The sequence below is a fragment of the Trachymyrmex septentrionalis genome, unplaced genomic scaffold (assembly GCF_001594115.1).
Source record: "Trachymyrmex septentrionalis isolate Tsep2-gDNA-1 unplaced genomic scaffold, Tsep1.0 scaffold43, whole genome shotgun sequence".
Taxonomy (NCBI): domain Eukaryota; kingdom Metazoa; phylum Arthropoda; class Insecta; order Hymenoptera; family Formicidae; genus Trachymyrmex; species Trachymyrmex septentrionalis.
The window spans coordinates 454,770-474,340 of record NW_017305601.1 but is presented as its reverse complement, the minus strand read 5'-3'; the positions used below and the strand labels follow the sequence as shown (position 1 = coordinate 474,340).

Below are 19,571 nucleotides of genomic sequence, written 5' to 3'. Positions count from 1 at the left end.
AGTGAGATTTCACTCCAAAAGATTTAGAAAATAATTCTTTCGCGAAGACAAAAACATTATTGTTAAATATTAAAGGAGAAATGGTAAAAAAAAGTACAATTGAACCCTTATAAAAAATATGTGTCCCTTATTTATGTGTAGGAAACAACACATATTGCTCAGCAAAATTAAAAAGAGACACTTCCATGGATTTTCTTGTTAATATATAATAAACTAAATTTAGTTCATAAATAATAAATTAAATTTGAGTCAAATTAATACATTCCTTGAATCAAATTCTTGTTTAATTCCATTGTTTTAATTAAATTAACGACATATTGGATAGGAACAGTGTAATCTGTGGAAATAATTAAAAATAACTCAAACTGGATACAATTTGACATTATAAATATAACATTATAATAAATATAACATTATAATATATACAGTATGTAAAAAATCTTTGTCTTATTTCACATTTTTATACTGGTTTATCGCTAGACGCTCGATTGACTCTTGGTCAAGTATCAACATTAGTCGCGCCAAGCGAACAAAATTCAGATATTTAACGTTAAATGTGCAATGAGAATACGGAGTACTCTATTCAGGACGGTTCCGGTCTTTATAATTCCGATATATTGCCTCCATGTGATAATCGAGCTGCAGACTGCGCCGGGGAACCATTATAGCTTCACTTAACGTTCCACGGCGCGTCATTCCAAGTTGCATGCCATACATTTTCACGTACACGGCGAAACCACTGCACCAGGTTGTACGTGTGGGTCTTCTTATTTCCGCGCGTGCTGCACATCAAGCGTCGCCGATGTTTATTTACTAACAGAGACCGCGCTGCGAGAGCTCGCGAATTTACACTCTCATTACGCGGATCGCGGGAGGGAAATTACTGGCGGAATTACTTCGAAAGATTTGAAAAGCAGAAGATTAAAGTAGTGCGAAAAGCAGAAGATTAAAGTAGTGCGAAAAGCACTCTGCTTTTTCGCTCCCACAGTAAGGGTAAAACAAAACATTTATTTAATCCAGTTGATTTCCGATCGTTTGCAGCTCAGAGATTAATCAGACAATCCATAAATAAAATTCAAAGCTACTAATTACTATTATTAAGTTTCATATACAACAATTACGATAAAAAGATACGTTCTTAAATTTTAAGTAATTTAAATTTTTCAACACAAAATTATATTTATCTTTTTATATAATCTGGTCTGCGTTAATATTAATTGTAAGAGCATCAGCGTTTTATTAAAAAAAAAAGCGCTACAATATGAGATAAAAGTGTTTGGTATTTGAAACTTGATAAATAATAAAGTAATTATCATTACTAACTTTATTTTATAGTTATTGTAATGTATAGTAAATATATAATCATTTTATATAATTTTTAAATAATAATAATTATTATTATTATATGTGTGTATAATTTTACAAAAAATACACATAGTTGGCACGAAAAATAATTAATAATTATAATTAAACTGTGACATAATTGCAATTATTTTTTCTTTCAATGTGCATCTTCCTCGCACGAAGAAGATGTACAATCAATTTTTCCAGGCGAAAAAATTTGCTCCACGTTGTCGTAGGACAAGATCCGTCTTCGCCGATGGATACATCCGTCTCGACGTCTTAATTTTTTGATATAACGACCAGAGGAGAGCCGGATTTCACGACGGATATATACGCGTGAGGTGCTGGTGTCCGATTGCCAGGCGCGATTTAGAACAACGGTTAATCTTCCGGGAAAGTTTCGTCGTGCCATCCCGACGTTCGCCCAACTTTTCTGACGTCCGACATAGCGAAGCGTTCAATCGCGGCTGTCACGTCTTACCGCTGCGCTTCTTTTTGCTCTATGAAACTCCCGCTTTTCTCGTCCACGCCTGTTTCGCGGCGACGACAACGACGACGCCAGTCAATCGAAGTTTGTGACATACCCGGACATTCGCACACATGCAAGCAAGATCGTCCGAAAGCAGGAATTCGTCGAAGTAGATATACGGACGACTAAAACGACTCATAACTTAAGTTACGTGTATGTTTACCATCGTGAAGAAAACGATTTAGCCGCGGACTATAAGTTCTCTGCTGCTATCATTCCAATCGATATTTTTGTTACGAGTCCGTGGCATATCTTTAGCGTAGGCATATCTTCAGAGAGATCAATTTATTTTGATAAAACCACCCCTGGTTTATTTTCGGCGCCGTATAACATGAAAGAAGGATATAATTTTTTTCTTGAACGTTCGGGATTGATTTATTTTACATTTGCTGATGTATTTCCCTTTACGGAAGATTGGTACATTTGTTCATGAATTATGTTATTTTGGTACTAAGAAATTTGAATATCAATTTGACATAAAATATGCAAATAACATAATAAACTTCAAAACGTAAATTCTACAAATGAAGGAAATATGAGTTATTTTTGCTTTAACATATCAGAAATGTTAATTTTACTGGAAAAATATATTTCCAGTTTACTTACAAATTGCTTCAATGCTACATTTTTTATTTAAATATTTTTACATAACATTTGTGTTGCTTTTTAACATATTCTTGTGTTAAATTAACAACAAAAATTTGAGTTGACTATTTAGAACATATAAAGTATGTTAAATTTAACACAAATTTTTCAATTGTGCATGTAACATACATATGAAAAGAAATCCGGATAAATTTTAAAAAACTTTTTTGAACTCTGTGTGGAACACTTTTACTTCCTAGTAAACGGAAGTGCTAGAGATAAAGACAAAGTGTCCACATGAAGTTAAATCCATCATCTAGCGCAAGCTTAGCGTCATATCGTCCAGTCGCACCATTATTCGCTTCATGTTCCGCCTTATGAGTAATAAGAGACAAACGATGCTACACAATATTTCATCAAACTTCGCCTCTGTGTAGCTACGCTCCATAAAACGAATCCCACCTCGGTGCAAAGTTTGTAAACCTGCGTACCGCCAATAACGGAGTAAATTGAGAGCCTGTAAACGTAGTGTCGTCATCGTTGTCGTTGTCGTCGTCGTCGGCGTCGGCGTCAGCGGCGGCGTCCCGGAATCCCGGATATGGATAACGATTTAATTCCTTTCGCACTGGAGTCTATTCCCGGCGGAAGGCCTCGCATTCGTGAAGAGTTCCCTGGGGGCGTCGCGCAGTAAAAAGGATAACGAGGGCCGGCCGCGTGGAGAATGCACTTTGTATGCAAACGCACGGAGGACGGTCGTTAATTCCCGAGCACCGAACGAACCGAGAGCGAGCAGCTCGTCTCCTTAGATAACCCCTCGTTACACCGAATGACTAGTTAAAACTTCTCTCCAGCCATCGACTAGCGTGCGCGGATCAAATCCTATGAGTACTCGCTCCGACGCACGAACGCGCGAACTCATTAACGACGATCTCTTTCTCTTTCATCGTCTTGGGGCAAATCGATCATGTAGTTTTGTGCACGACATCGACGAAAGATAAGAAGAAAATTACCTTCTTGCAATTTTACGTGCATTATTCCAACTTAGAAATGGAAAAAAAACACATTTTTTTTTACCTCGGAGTAAAAACCGAATAAAAATCTAGTTTTTTGATGGAAAAATGATTACTTTTTTATCAAAATCACGAAAAAATGATTAATTTTTAAATTAATAATGTAAAATTAATTTTTTTTTATATTCATCATTAAAACATTTAATATTAAAATGTTTACATGTAATGTGGAAGTAAATTTCTTTTTTTTAACAGTGTAATTATCTTTATATAGAAATCTTTTGAATGAATGTAAAAACTGAATTTTAGAACACCAATATGGTATCAAATACTCCAAAAAAAAAAAATACATATTCGAGTTGAAAACTTTCAGGGTAGAGTAAGAAACTGATTTCTATTGAATGTCTTTACTATCTCCGAAAGCTTTCTATTGTCTTCTCGATTCTCTCGTACACCTTAATCGAACGGATACGAGTCGCTGCATGGCAGAAATGTCGTTTCTTGCAAACGCGCGACAAGAAGGAAAAGAGTTATTGTAATCCCACGCGCGTCTGTCTAAGGACGATTCCTTCGAATAGTCGGAACATCGAATGCGATATATGCAGCAATACTCGAACGTTATTTCCTCGGAGATGCGTGTCGAGGACACGTGCAAATTAAATCTTTCCGTGTCGCGCGACGTATACGTATGTATGTACATACGTCCGGTACGACATGGACGGAGAGTCGTGTATCAACGTATGTAGGTATCGACGCGTTCGATCTTTTCGCGTGCAACTTTTCCGTCACTTGCAATTTCTGAGATCGATGAGTTGGAATCGCTAAATCAGTGATACGCAACTTGCGGCTCACGTGTTTGAATTTTTTGCAATTTGCCGGCTTACAACTGAAAAAATATAAAATTTATTTTTTATTTTATACAAATAAAATGCGGCCCAAGAGATTTTATCTCTTATTTTCTAAAAATAGCCTTCTGAAAATAATTCTTATTCTTCCTGCGGAGCTGATGTGGGTTGGACTGAATATGCAGTGATTATTTGGATAATAAAGCTTTCGATGAGTAAAAATAATTCAGTTTTCTCTGTGAAGTAATCAAGGTCAAACAGTTCAATTTTTTTTATATTACACCTGCATAAATTTGGATTACTCTTATTAAAATAAACTTTTAATGGAGCATATTGCAACCAAGTAACTCTTTGATTGATGATTTTAATAAGATTTTGTGTACGTTAAAATATAGATGAAAATAAGACACACGTATTTTTTTTTAGAATTGTTGAGTTGTACGTTAAAATTCTTCTTTGAAGAAAACTGATTTGTTCTTTCTAAATGAATGTTATCATGTCTAAACCGTGCAAGATATAAAACAATATTTTCAGTAAAAGTTGAATAGCTTTTCATAATAATGATAAAAAATTTTTGTAATTGTTTATGAATAAAATATTTTTTGTAAAAAGATTTTCTATCACTGTTTGTAAATGTGTTAAAAAACATTTTTTATATTTTTCACAGTTTAGACGATATTCAGTCAGAAAGAAAAAAATCGTTATTTTTTTTCAGGGAAGGTTTCATTCTCTTAATGTGCGACTCAGTACTTATAAAAAAAAACGTGTCCCTTATTTTTGTCCATATTTTAACATGTGCGAAATTTATTAAGATTGAAGAGGAAACACTTGATTGTGTTCTCTTATTAGTACTCATTTTTTTATACAAGCCATAGTTTTTTAAAATTAATTAATGCCTGTAATCAATTTATATTAAATGGGTTTCACAACCCAGTGTCATTGTGTTACAGATTTTGGCGTCAATTCCGAAGGTTTGAAAAAGGTTGTGCGTCACTGCTCCAAACAGTCAACATTTCGATCCAGATCAATTCGCTCCTGATTGATTTGTGTTTCGTGCAGGATGCGGTTTCCGTCGTCCCCGAGCGAATCTTTGCGTCGCGAAATAGCGATTCGTTCGTTGCGCGAGACATATAGGATTTATCCGTAAAAAAGAAAATCTTGGATGAACGTGCTCTCTCTAATTCCTTAACTTTATCCATATTGCATAAACAATAATTAAAAAGACGGAACTTTTTCGTTGGCCTTGATCTACGATATTACTGTAGAATGGTTTATTACCGGGTGTACAATATTACTCACTCTCGTTTCTCCCGCTACTATTTCCAGTCGTTATGAATTTTCAACGACTGTTCACTGTCTCAGTTTCAACTTTGATTCCTTTTTCGTTTCAACAGGCCTTCTTATCTATCAGAGGTGTGAAAATTATTTGAGTACAAATCAATTAAATAAAAATTAAGATTCAATTCGATATGATTCTGAATCTTTATGATTTGAATTCAAACTACTCAAAAATTTCAAATCTAAGAAGTTACGAAAATAATATATATTGACAATCTTAATAAAAAAGATCATATTTTCTAATAATAAGTAAAACAATCTTGTTATTAAAATAAAAGTTATTTTACTAAGACTAATCAATTTTTAAGGTCAAAATTATTTAATTTAAATTTAATTATAATTAAGTAGTTGTAATTTCAAAAACCAGTTTCAATTTCTACTGATTGTGAGTTACTCTTCAGTCTGCTTTTGATGTCCACTGATTAATTCAGTCACGTGGAACAACTACACACCAGATTCATATCGATTTGTACCTATATTTTTATTTGTAATTTTTGTACCGTGTCCCTACTGTCTAAATGTAAATAAAATATATTTTTTTACTTATATTAAACATTTAACTACATGTATATTTAAAATTATTTTATATCATATAATCATTACTATATTTCTCATATCTTTTTTATCATAAATTAAAATTCAACTTAATAATAATTAGATTATTAATTATTAATAAAAGTTATGCTTCAATGATTCAATTCAATTTGATTTGATTCGAAAAAATTAAATTCGACGTCAGGCAACCTTGATTCACATCTTTACTATTTATTCGACCTGTTAAACTAATAAATTCTACAGATTCTTTTAATGTTTAATGGCCTATCAATCTATCTGTCATCAGTTCGATTCTATAACAAATCATAGTTATTGCAACGTACTATTATACCGTAGCGAAATTTAATTCCAATATAAGATTAACAGAGATCCCGAAGCGTCTAATAACTGTTGTTCAAAGGTATCCACCTAGAACAGTTTATTAACTCAAGAATGAATGTAGCGGCTGCACTTGACGGAGGTATGAATAAGCTACCAGAGAACATCGCCCATCGGTCGGCTGCGGAAATAATGGAAACTTCGTATTACGTGCGTTTTTCAACAAGTGTGTGAATACCGGTGCAGAGACGCTATGAGTATGACGAGACGTATCGCAAACTTTAGGAAAAAAACGCTCCACTAAATTCAACATTTGACTTCCATCACGCTACCTCGGATCAAATATCTAGATATAGTAATTTTAACGCGGTGAAACTAAATATCTCTACATTAACCTTCTGAAATTGACAGTGGCTCTATTGAACCCACAAGTTAGATATCAAAGGAGCAATGGTAACTCAATCCCTTGAGTTAAATAGCGTTTTGTTTCAACTTCCTGTGTGTCAAAATGTAAATCAATCCATTTCTGTAGTTAGTTGAGTAAACAATGTCCATATTAATGTACTTTGTGAAAATAATAAATTAAATTTGAGTTAAATTTAATATGTTTTCTTGGGTTAAATTGTTTGATTTAGTGTTGTTTTAGTTAAATTAATGACATATTGAGTAGACCTTAAAAATGATTAAAAGTAATTTAAATTAGATGTAATTAGAAAATGTTTTTTTCTTCTTTATATCATTTTAATCGTAGGATATTGATATTCCACAGATAACGCCCGGTGATAACGTCAGAGCCTAATACAAAGCCTAATACAGTGGATCATTTCCTATTTTTTTAAATTTGCCCGTTTCGATCAGGCGCGAATCATTCAAACGCGTGTACATCCCTCGCGACATGATAAACGATGCGTTTAACGATCTACGCGAAAACAGCCGCTTTTATAGAGTTAAAGTAACCGTTCAGGTGCGCGACATCGCAAAGTAGTTACGCCGCGGGGATGTTGACAAATGGACGCTACAGCTGGCTTCTCTCTCAGGATTTCGATAAATTAAACATGTTGGGAGGACGCGATTTGTAAAATGTCGCCGTGGGATGCCGGGCGCCGTCACCCGGTAAGACATCGAGACATTTTTCTTCACTATTCCTGTATTTGTTGACATACACGCGCACTTGCTGAGAACGCAAGGTGGAGGCAAGATATTAACTTCAGGTGTGACAATGATTCAGCATCGTAAAGTGCCATAGTATTTATCAGTTGTAAGAATTTTAACACGTAACTTGAACGTAATATTACTCCCTTATTTCAAGAGTTACACAGCTCAAAAAATGTAATTTAAAAAATTATTTTCATAAACGAGTTAAATAAATATTATTCTATTAATCATCACAAATATGAACTAATTTAACATGATGAAAAATTGTCAAAACTAGCCTCTAATCAGACTAGTCATAAGAGGGCCTATAATCAAGTAGATTAATCGCGCATTATTTATAAAGTTTAAGTACTTTGATTTCTTAAATAACTGTTTACAGCTGTTATTGTCACACTAATGCCCGTTTCCACTAATGTAGATTAATTTTAATCTCGGTTCAACTTACTCTTCGTCTTTTTCTAGTTCTAAAGATTAGAAAAAGACAAAGTTTAAGTTGAACCGAGATTAAAATTAAAATCTACATTAGTAGAAATACACATAAATGGGTTTTACGGCATTCAAGACACTCGTAAAAGATATCAAACAATAATGCATTACTGGCGCCTCCGTCAGTAATGGAAAAGGGAGGAAAGTTTTATACCACGTAAATCAATGTTCTAACACATGACAGCTGTTTAAGGGGCGAAAAAAAGATCGGCGTGAAAGTCCCTCGACCTTCGTATCGCATTCAAGAGATGTGCGCATTAAATATCTATGCGTTTTATAAAATTTATTTCTGTTAGCCGGCTCTTTAACAATTCAGGCTCTATAGATTTGTCACTTCTCTCGTGCCTTTTCCTTGTTAGCGAACCGATAGATGAGGGCGAACAAGAAAACGCCGGGGAATCGGCCAATCAACGTGATAGGGTTTAGTAAACGAACCGTGACCCGAAAACGGGTCACTGACACATTAATTCCAGTCTCAGTGTCTGCGTGCGTTAACGAGCACCGACGCCCACCGACGTCCGTCCGGTCGTCTTTTAGAAAAATGGAAAGCGCGGATCAGCCGCGGTAATTTCCGGTAATTGACGCGCGACGGCCACTTTAATATCATTCTTCTCGTCTTACGAGATTCCAAGCGATTCGTCAACACGTACGTCTCAGTGGACCGACGAATCTTCGCATACATTAAGATAAAAAGACATAATGGTAACAACTACTCTCTAAATCTCGTGGAGTAAAATCTCACTCGAAGAAACTGAAAATTTAGCCCATCTTGAAAAAAGAGTGATAATACAGCCACTCTTATTCAAGAGTGAGATTTACTCTTTTAAAATGAGATTCATTCCGAAAGAGTGAAATCTCAATCCCTTTTTTGGAGTGCAATGCCAGGGTAGATGGAACCTCACTTCAAAAAAGGATATGAGATTTCATTCCTTCCAAAATGAGTAAATCTTACTTTAAAAAGAATAAAAATCTACCACTCTTGAACAAGAGTGGTCGTATTTTCACTCTTGAAAAAGACAGGCTACATTTTCAGTCTCTTCGAGTGAGATTTTACTCCACGAGATTTAGAAAGTATACAGGTGACAGTTATACAAGTTTTATATGTAGAATTAATGTACGCATAATTAAATAAATTATTTTATAGTTACTTTGTAATTATAAAATATAGAATTAGAGTAAAAGTAGAATTAGAGTAAATGGATAGAGTAAATATAGAATTAGAGTAGAATTAGAATAAAAAAAATATATAAATTACAAGGTAATAATTATTGCGTAATTTCTCGCAATTTAAAAAATGTTTCTGCTACTTCAATTTCAATTAATTATAAGAGAAACTAAGGCAACTTATATATCAGTTTTCGCACAAGTTTAATTTCGTAACTCTATTCTTCGCACGTAACGAAGGATAAATAACGACAGGCTTATTAGGATGACTTATTACATTAGATCACGTCGCATTATTACATTAACGCGATGAAGAAAGAACGCTTCGCGCACACGTCTAAAGGTCCAGTGCATACAAACTACTAGGCAATTATTATTGCATAATTTCTCAATTTCGAAATCCTGTTACTTTAATTTCAATCTCAATAAAATGCAGCAACTTATATACATTTTCAGCACAAGTTTCAATAAATCAATATTAATATTACATGAAGAAACAATGCTCTAACATTATTTGCACGTATGTATTTATTCTCGGAGTTTCGTTCACGTATCAAAAGAGTAATTTTAAGAAAACGATAAAAGCGAGGAAGTAGATCGAAGTACTAAACCCTCATACTCTCACCGTTTAGCGAAGAAATCGAGAGACCCTAGTGAAACCTGGTTGGTTCTCTCTTGACTGTTACTGACGGACGAAAGACGAGAAATCGTAATTTAAATGGAAAGACGCAATTTTGCCTTAATGTGACGGCTCCAACGTAAAAGTTTTACGAGCTTCCATGATGCGTCGCGTAGCCGGACGGAAAACTCGACTTTCATTCGCGCGGCATTAGCCAATTTCCGGACGATTCTTGCGACTTTCATACTCCAACGAGCGTGTACCGCGCGCTTTAATAAACTTTAGGGAAAGGAAAGAACCGAGAGAACTTTTCCCTCGCAATTAAAGTGACTGCCGTTCCACAGACGCTTAGGAAAAGCTCTACAAGGTGGCTGCAGAACGCGAAATCTGGGTCGGTTGGTAACAGAGTCGGCTGGTGAATAGTTGAATTTCCCACCCAACACTCGGTTATTATCGACCGAAGAAGCTTGCGTTACCAACAAGCTCGTCGAGCTTATCGGCGGTTGAAAGCTCGAGGTTGGTCGGTACAAAAGTTGATAAGACCTTGCTAACTTACTGAAGTTCATTCGTCGTACATTAGTTGAAGATAATTCAGAAACGATTACCGAGCTGTATCAGAAGATGAAGGCCGTTAACCATATTGAAATTGATCACAAGCCAATTCACAGAGCTCATGGAAAACGCTTTAAAAATATCGGCTTGGATTTAACACCATGCGGTGTTTATATAACTTTTGATATTAATATAAATACCAACAGGTGTGAATTTAAAACCCCTGGTGTTTATATCAATACTATTAAGATGTGGAAACCCATAATGGTAAATCCATTAATAGATTTAGACAGAAGCCTACAAGACCCACGTCTAAAGACGCCTCCTTCCAAGTAACAAAATTATAATAAAGTAAATTTTATATTTGTGTAGAATATTCATCATTTGTGATAATGTTCGCCAATGTGGCATCTTGTGGTATTTTGGCGTATAAAAATAAAATCTTAATGTTTTGGTGGAAAAGTAATACTTTTCGACGGTAGCCAACTTTTTTTATTGTTCATTTGTCTGAAAAGGCGCGAAGAAGTAAGGCTTAGGATGTAAAAATGTATGAATCCGCCACTGATTAATCCATATCATATTGGTATTAATATTAACACGAATGAGAATTATACAGATCGTATGGTATTAAATTCACACTGATATTTTTTTTAATGTAAGCATTTTGTACATCTCTGTGAATGGCTGTGATCAATGGTAACATGATTAAACGGGACACCCCCCGCATTAAATCTGAATAATCTTCTATTCACGTTATATAACTATCAATAAATATATTAATGCTAAGTATAATTTGCAAAGAGCTTTGGCAATTTTAACTGTTTTAAGTAACCAAATTTTTATTAGTGTGCTTGAAGAAGTTTCTTTTCGTCGCATTTATATCCGAAGTAAGCTAGCAATTTTTTATTTAACATTTACGAAGCGGAAGAAGTGTCGACATCTAATTACGCTCAGGAAATTCCGCGGAACGAAACGGTAAATACGGGCGTTAATTGGTTTCAATGGACGGTAAAAGCTTGTAACAAGAGACGAGACGCAACGAACGGCGCAACCGACCGTACGAAAACAGGAAATCAATGGAAATTGGCAAAAAAAACGCGTATCCACGTTTTTCGATTGTTTAAATTCGTGGATTTCGATGGAGTTTTAATTTGGAATTGAAATACACGAAAAAAACTACTGACGGTCGATCAACGATTGAGCGAACTATATGCAAATTTAGGACACTTGGCTAAAAGAAAGGAAAATTACGATGGGAACGTTAACATTTTAGTACGTTCAGGAACGTATCAGTGTAACGGTCAGAAACTGGTAGGTATTAAATGCGCGACAAGTATAAAACGGTGGAAACGGCTAAGAACACTCAGGGATCCCGTAATAGATCCTGAAGAGTGATTTAATCCTATTTCCGTCGTTCTACGCGACGGCCCCGTGGAGACGGAATGAAAAATTCCACCGCGGTGACAGAATATTCTAGGGAAGTTGCGAGAATGATTAAGTGAATCGTGATGCAACGTTCGCCCGCTGTTCCGGATTTACGAAATCAAGTTAACTCTCAGTCTCGGGGCTCTCTCGCTCTTATTTTTCCTCGTCCAACTATCCTCCTTAACCACGGGTTCCGTTCCTCTTTTTGTTTCCAGGTTACTCCGCGGCGGCGCTTCTCGCGATCCTTTTCTGCATCCCTTTCGCGCTGAGGGTGCTCATCCATAAGGAGGCCGGGGGATGGAGTAGCTGGATCCAGGCCTTCTATCACGCTCACCTCGAGCTCTTCCTCGGGAACGGCTGTTTGGGTACGATGAATTGTTATTAACATGACAGAATCCCGCGGAAATTCCGCTGCAGAATGCCACATACAATTAATAACTTGTTCTCTCTCTCTCTCTCTCTCTCTCTCTCTCTCTCTCTCTCTCTCTCTCGTAACACTTACACTTGCGTATTACTCACATATTTATACTTGTTATGAGTTTAAATTTTTATTTTTTTATTTCTCTACATTTGTAAATATTTATATTTTATTTCTTTATTTTATATTAATGCTTATTATTTTTTCTATTAATTCAGTTTCTATTTTTTGTAATAAATTTTCAATTGTATTTAATTTTAGCGCTTAAAAGGACGCTATTTCTAGAGCGCTTAAAAAATAGCGATATTTATACCATATTTCTGTTTCTCTTAGTTTCGAGCTTTAGCTAACAAGCTCTGCTTCTCGTTGCTCGCATGTATTGTTTCATTTATCTTCACAAATTTTAATGTTAATTTTATTTTGTGTATAATACATTTTTTTCTTCGTATACCTATTTTTCTTATATTTTCGATTTTGTTTTATTTTTTTTTTACCATTACTCTTTATTGTATATATATTCTTAGAGGACTTGTGCTCTAGAATATAATAATAAACGCTCTATTAAACGTTTATCTATCTCTTTTTCTCTTGCACTTTCTATCTCTCATTAATATCATTCTTGTGAAAACTACTGATATGATCCTCACGGGGGGAAAAGGACTAAATTTACCTACATTCTACATTATCTATTCTCTACACTGAGCGCCGAAAGAAATGGAAGATCGCTCGTTGCAGAACTTCTCGCTCGCAACGGAAAACTTTGGCTTTTCCGTATCTTGCGGCTCTTGTAAGTTACGACGATTATGGCGATTAAAAGTTTGCTCTGGTATAGTTTAAAGAAAGAGAATTAGAGAAAATGGGACGCAAAAGAAAAAAAGAGCGTTCTGCACAGGCGACGAAACGTGATGCAAAAATTTTTCGATTAACGCCACGTATATTGCGTGTGGAAACGCACAGGTGCCTACGGAGAGAGCTTTTAAGGCCGACTCGACATAACATAGCATTATATTCGAGAGATATAGAGGTTAATTGTATGCATAGGGGTTGGAGTAATGATGCTTCTGGCATTGACAGTGGAGCGTTACGTAAGCGTCTGTCATCCTGGGCAACACACGCGACCATTCTGCGGACCACCTCACCTAACAGTGGTACTCATCCCTCTGGCTACATTTCTCGTTTATCTACCGAGTATATTTCGGGGTGAAATTACGACTTGCCTGCTGGCACCCGACGGTCCTCTAATCTACCAGAGAAGAGACAATCAGACGTTTCTCAACTCGTGGTACTATCAGGTAATTCATATTTTTTTCTCGCTTGCAAAGTTCCTCTTTCTTTCTAGCCACAACTTCGAAACGGTATTTCAAAGCCAACAACACGAATATAACGTTGTCAATTCGTCTATTTATTCCTTAATTCTGGAATATTCTTGAGTGACACAATATTTCTCTATTGATACATACAAATTATATGTACAAGAAATAGGACATTCATAATTAATGTAACACAAGTTCTTCATACATTTATACTTATAATAAAACAATATTTATAATAAATAAAATTATTATAGAATAATAATAAAAGATTATAATAATATTTATAATCTAGATTCTAGATTATAAAAAAGATTTTTGTAAACATAAATAATTTAATTATTAATTTAAAAGAAAAGATACGCGTACACTATCGAATTCAATTTTGTAATAATATGGAGTATGTAGTCTAATTGTGTGTGTGCATCTTCCCTCATAACACTTAAATAATATATAATAACGCAAAATAATAACAAAATAATAACCTTCAATAAAACTGCTTGAAAATTAAAATCATTTATCACATTCTCTGTTATAAATACTGACGTCAAAATGAATAACGGACACATTTTTAAATATCTTGTCCTAGTCTTTAACATGGCAAATTAAACTTCTTAATGGCCATTGAAAATATAGTTTATCACTAAATAATCTCGCTCACTTGTATATAAAATTTGTGTGTCGATAATATTCTAGAATTAATTACTTGTAATATCATTAATGCTAGTTATATACATATATGTGAAATATGCTTTAACGTTCTAAATTCATAGAAATATTTAACGTCAAAAAAGAAATCTGACATATAAAATTAAGGGATTCCTAGAACATTTAGCATATTTAACTACATTCTATTTGTGTATGCGAGCTTAAAATAGTTTACATCATGTTTAATTTTAAATTCTAATTTTATAGATTCTTCGTATATGACGCAAATATGTGTTTCAGGTGTATAAGGTGGTGCTAGAAGTTGTTTATAAAGTGGCGCCAACGATCCTTCTCGCCGGTTTCAATCTAAGAATAATGATAGTGTACAGAAGGTCTTGCGAGAGGCGCCGGAGAATGACCCTATCGAGAACTGTTAGCAGCGATGAGGATCCTAGAACTTTTGCTGAAGAACGGAGACTCATGCTGCTCTTGGGTAGCACCAGTATTCTTTTTTTAATCTGCGTCAGTCCTATGGTCATCTTAAATGTTACGCTCAGCGAGAGCAATCTCAACAATTATGCTTACCAGGTAAGGAGATTTATTTCAAATATTTTCATTGCATATTACCTCTCAATTAAATAATTTAACATTAATTTACAACTTTTACAAGATTTTTATTTTTTAACTAAATGATTATTTATATATATATATATTATTAGCTGCTAAGAAAATGTAAGTTAAAAGATTTCATCAACCACAGATTCAAAAAACTTGATTTCTAAAAAACTCTGCACACTTAAACAATTTACAACTTTTTTCTTTTACTTTACGGAATAAAATATATAAAAATACAAAAAATTCTCAATACCATTCAGGTGCTGAGAAATAAAAATCTTATAAATCAGGTGTAATTTTTTGACACACATATTAAACGATATATCAATAAATTTATATACATATATAATAAAAGAAGCTTCATGTCACATTTATTTTTAAATATTGTAAAAAGTTAATTGAAATTGTTATACCTAACGAATTTGCGTTATTACATAAAAAATCCTCAATCAATGAAATTTTTTAAAACTAAAGAGATGGAATTTTTTTGAAAACCATACTTCTTTTTTAGCATAAAAAATCCTACATAAAACATTTATTACATAATACTTGTTAATTATATAAAATATTAATTAAAATTTGATTAATTGGAAAAAAATGTTAATCAAAATTTGTTTTTTTAGTGCAATTACCTTCAGAACACATATTCATTCTTGCTTACAATTTAACATAAATTAACAGTAGAATTAAATTCCAAATTAAAAATTAATTCACGAAAACAACTCTACTTTTCTAGCAATTTAATTTTTATTCCCATTTTTATTCTTATTTTATTACTGTACAAGAATGGTCGATCAGGATTTACTTTTCCCCGTCTGCTTTTTCTCAATAATCGATTTTAAATTCCAACATATACATTCTCGCGTCTAATACACGACTTCATCAATTATGAATCCGTCCATTAATTCACTGTATTCGGTTGCAGGTGTTCCGTGCTCTGGCCAATCTGCTGGAAGTGATCAATTACTCCATCACATTTTACATTTATTGCCTCTTTTCCGAAGACTTTCGAAACACTCTAATTCGTACTCTGCAGTGGCCGTGGGTCAAGAGCGAGCAAGGCGGTAGGAGCCTGCCGATGAAACATTCCGCGATACCTAGACAGACGACTACGACGACAACCCCGCCAACTACCACAGTTGCGACCCCCGGACATCTGGCTCGTGCCAGCGTTTAACACGGATTTTTTGCCATCGATTCTGGCGTCAACCGCTCGGTCGCCAAGCGATGGAACAAAAAGGATTCGAATCTAGCGCAGGATTGACGCACTGTGCAACTGCAAACGTCGGGTTTTATTGTAAGAGAAAAAAAAACCTTGTTAAATAGCCAGATATTCGAACACGCCGTTCGTTTACGTCGCACGATTACGTCGGACAATCTCGTTTGCGTGTATATGGATATGATGGTGATAATAGTAATTAGTGAAAGTTTCTTACGGTGATTAAATAGCCGTTTATCGTTTCTTCGATCGATAAAAACGTCGGCAGAAAGACATTCATCTTCCGCTGGGCGTTTCCTACGAATTTTCTCATTCTTACAAGTCGATTTACAAGGAAGTATTCGAACTATGCATATTCTCTGTGTACCGGTGAACTCCGAAATAGTTGCAGAGGCACGGCCATATTTACGAAACATTCCTGCGTACTAGAGCCTAAAGTTGGGCGTGTCTACAAGGTTCTGCTGCTGCAAAATTTCAACGTTTGACCACTCCGGGAATCAAATCGACCGATTTGATTAAATAACCGATATCCGATTATCTCTCCCTCTGTCGAACAATATTCTCGCTCGGTGATCGCGTGAAAGCGTTCGTGAATGTCCAATTCGATTTCATGAAATAACGACGAGGACATAAAAAGGCAAGGAATTCTATGTATCGCCGAGTGTCCACAGGACTCTTTTGTGCTCCAAAGTACAAGCTGGAAAAGTTTCTAACATAGTCAATTGAGTTTATGCGAAGGAGAGAGCAAAGAGCGTGAAAGAGGAGAGAAATGAGAGCCGTGTCGCAATGCGTCTAACACGAGCGTGAACACGAAAAACTCATCAGAATTCGCGAGGAAAATGCGACAATAAGACTTGTGCATGTTGGAAATTAAACGAGAGCGCTCGGACGAGGCGAGAGAAAAAGGAAGAACGGATATAAAAGGGCAAAATTCGAAATGTGTCAAGTACCTGATTGTACAAGGGAATCTTTCCCGCGAGGAACCACGGGAATAGCCGGGGATGAATCGGGGTGGAAGAGACTGTGTCAAGAGAGAGAGAGAGAGTCCGGGATCATCGGAAACGGAAGACGGGAGGCGCACAAAAGGCATACCGCAGCTCTTGTGGACATTTAAAATAACGAGTAACAACAAGAAATATTTTATCGCCGCTCCGATGAATCATCGTGATTTATTTTCGTGTGAGTGCTGTATAATTAAGCCCCACTGAGCATCAGTGAGAATTACGCCGCGTTATCGGCATTAATCTTTTACACATCGCGATGTATCTTCGACGTCGATAAGCTACGTTCGATTAGACCTAAGCAATTTATGTATAGCACTCGATAACGCTTCCCATTCCACGTTCCCCGGGACGGGAATTGAATTTCAAGGAGGTTCGCGTATTGAAGGAACGAAAAGAGCGTATCGCGATGCGGGAGCGAACGAGCGGTACGAAACTACTGGTCTCGCCTTTTGGATCTAACGAAAGGACCCGCTGCCGGCTACGATAATAATATTCCATCGAACTCTCTCCGAAATAAACCGCTACCTCTTGATTACATCGCGTTCCAAAAATAGATGCTGCACACCAGAGAGATATTCTCATTTCTCCGGAAAATCGATAATTAAATTCGTCGCAACGGGTCCGTCCGCGTTCGCGGTTCGATGGTGATATTATTTCGCTTTATTTGCATACGTAAATTCCAACGAAGAATATTTCGCGACGTGTACCTCTCTTCCCGGGACGCGGCGCGTCTCGTTTAGTAACTTTGGCGAAGCGCACGTGTGAGCGAAGAAATAAATTCAAAGAAACATCTATTCTGTTTTCAGAATCCCTGCATCCTCCCCATCCTTATTATGTAAACTTTTACGAAGCGTAAAAGTTGTAGGGTGTGTATAATTTACTTGAAAATCGAGAAATATGAAGGAGACGCTTTGAGCCATTCCTTGTTTTTATCTACCCACTCAGAAAAGATTAATGGATCAGTCGATATGTTGACAAAAAGTCAATGTCTAATATCGTTTAATTTTTTTTTTGTCAGCTTCAATTCTTATCACAATTATTTTTATGTTAATTGACTAATTGCGAATATTTGTGAGAGATTTCTATCGTCTCTCGATCAATTCTGCGCCAAATATACAGAGAGAACGATTGTGCTAAGTCTGTAAAACTTTTAGATTAAATTTCATTTTCTGAAAAGTAAAATCATCACTTTTAAGATTAAAATTAGAGTCACTTTTTTTCAAAACTAGCTTAATTTTTGCATTTTACAGTCAGATTTCGCTCCAAAGAATTTAGAGAGTACATATAGCTAAATTTTTAGGTATTTCACTAAAACCTTTCCGTTATATTGTTTTCGAATGAGCATAATTTATTGGTGAGACATTGGTTAAATTAACACGCAATGGGGGCTAATATTTTGTACCAATATATTTGTCACTAGAGAATTTTGCGTCAATACTATGTACAATAGATTTGACCAAAAAATATAAAGTTTACAGAAATGTTTGCAATTACTAAATTAACATAGAAACAATTATACTGAGATAAAAAAATGACAAAAATATTTAAATAATTTTCAACCATTTGACTATCGATTTGACTAATTATTTCCGGCTTTTAGTATTTTATTCTCTGAGGAAATAAATTATGTTCCACATACTTTAGAATTCTACGCTCTCCGAGTTCCTTGAATCACTATTTTCTTCGAGCAATTTACCGTTTTTTTTTTTTTTTCGACAACCAATAAAAATATCTGCGAGGTGCTTCAACCAACGCTCGTCACGTCGAATGCGACAGCAGCAGCTCGCTGTCGAACCAGATGACGAGTGCATGACGAGCGCTCAGTGTACCTAGCCTCGCGGAAAGAACTCGTGCAAACAGGCCGCGTCCATTAGTTCTCCTTTCGATCGGTTTTTGCGTCATGCGTCAGTCCGTGAAATTTCGATATTTACCGCGCGGATCGATAAAGCCCTCCTCGCGTGTGAAGCTTCGTGAGGATATAACACGCGCGTTCCAGCAATATAGAGTACTGATTAAACGCGACAGCAGGCGGAAGCGCGACGGGGAGAATCTCCGGCGGATGGTTCTCTTTCCTTTGCGGGAAAAACGTGGTTCCTGACGCAAGCGGTACCAGATGAAACGGGAGAATAGGAAAAAAATAGGATTTTCGCCGGAGTTAAGTGGAGGGCGGTAACGAAAACTCCTCCATCGTTGGTGGATCGCTATTTAGAAATAATTTAGACCAGCGCGGTGTGCACCAGGGATTTGTTTCGATTACTATAAATATGTCAAGATGGGCAAACCACACCGTACGCATACAATAACGTGTACACAGTAAAATGGATGGGTCATCGTTCGCGGGAATAATTTAAGCGCACGTACATCGTTCTCGGGAATAACGGAAAGATATATTATGAGAGAAATGTGTTACAAGAGCGAATATATATACTGTA

At 35.6% G+C, this 19,571-nt stretch overlaps 1 protein-coding gene across 1 annotated transcript in view; it reads left to right on the top strand.

Moving 5' to 3' along the window:
- The window catches only part of LOC108751269 (probable G-protein coupled receptor B0563.6), a 32,052-nt gene extending 15,959 nt beyond the window's left edge, over nt 1-16,093 (top strand). Inside the window, exons 2-5 of the mRNA XM_018491357.1 lie at nt 12,141-12,290; nt 13,385-13,635; nt 14,602-14,889; nt 15,842-16,093. Of these exons, the coding sequence (XP_018346859.1) occupies nt 12,141-12,290; nt 13,385-13,635; nt 14,602-14,889; nt 15,842-16,093 (941 nt within the window). The remainder of the gene's footprint in view (nt 1-12,140; nt 12,291-13,384; nt 13,636-14,601; nt 14,890-15,841) is intronic.
- The last annotated feature ends 3,478 nt before the right edge of the window (nt 16,094-19,571 follow it).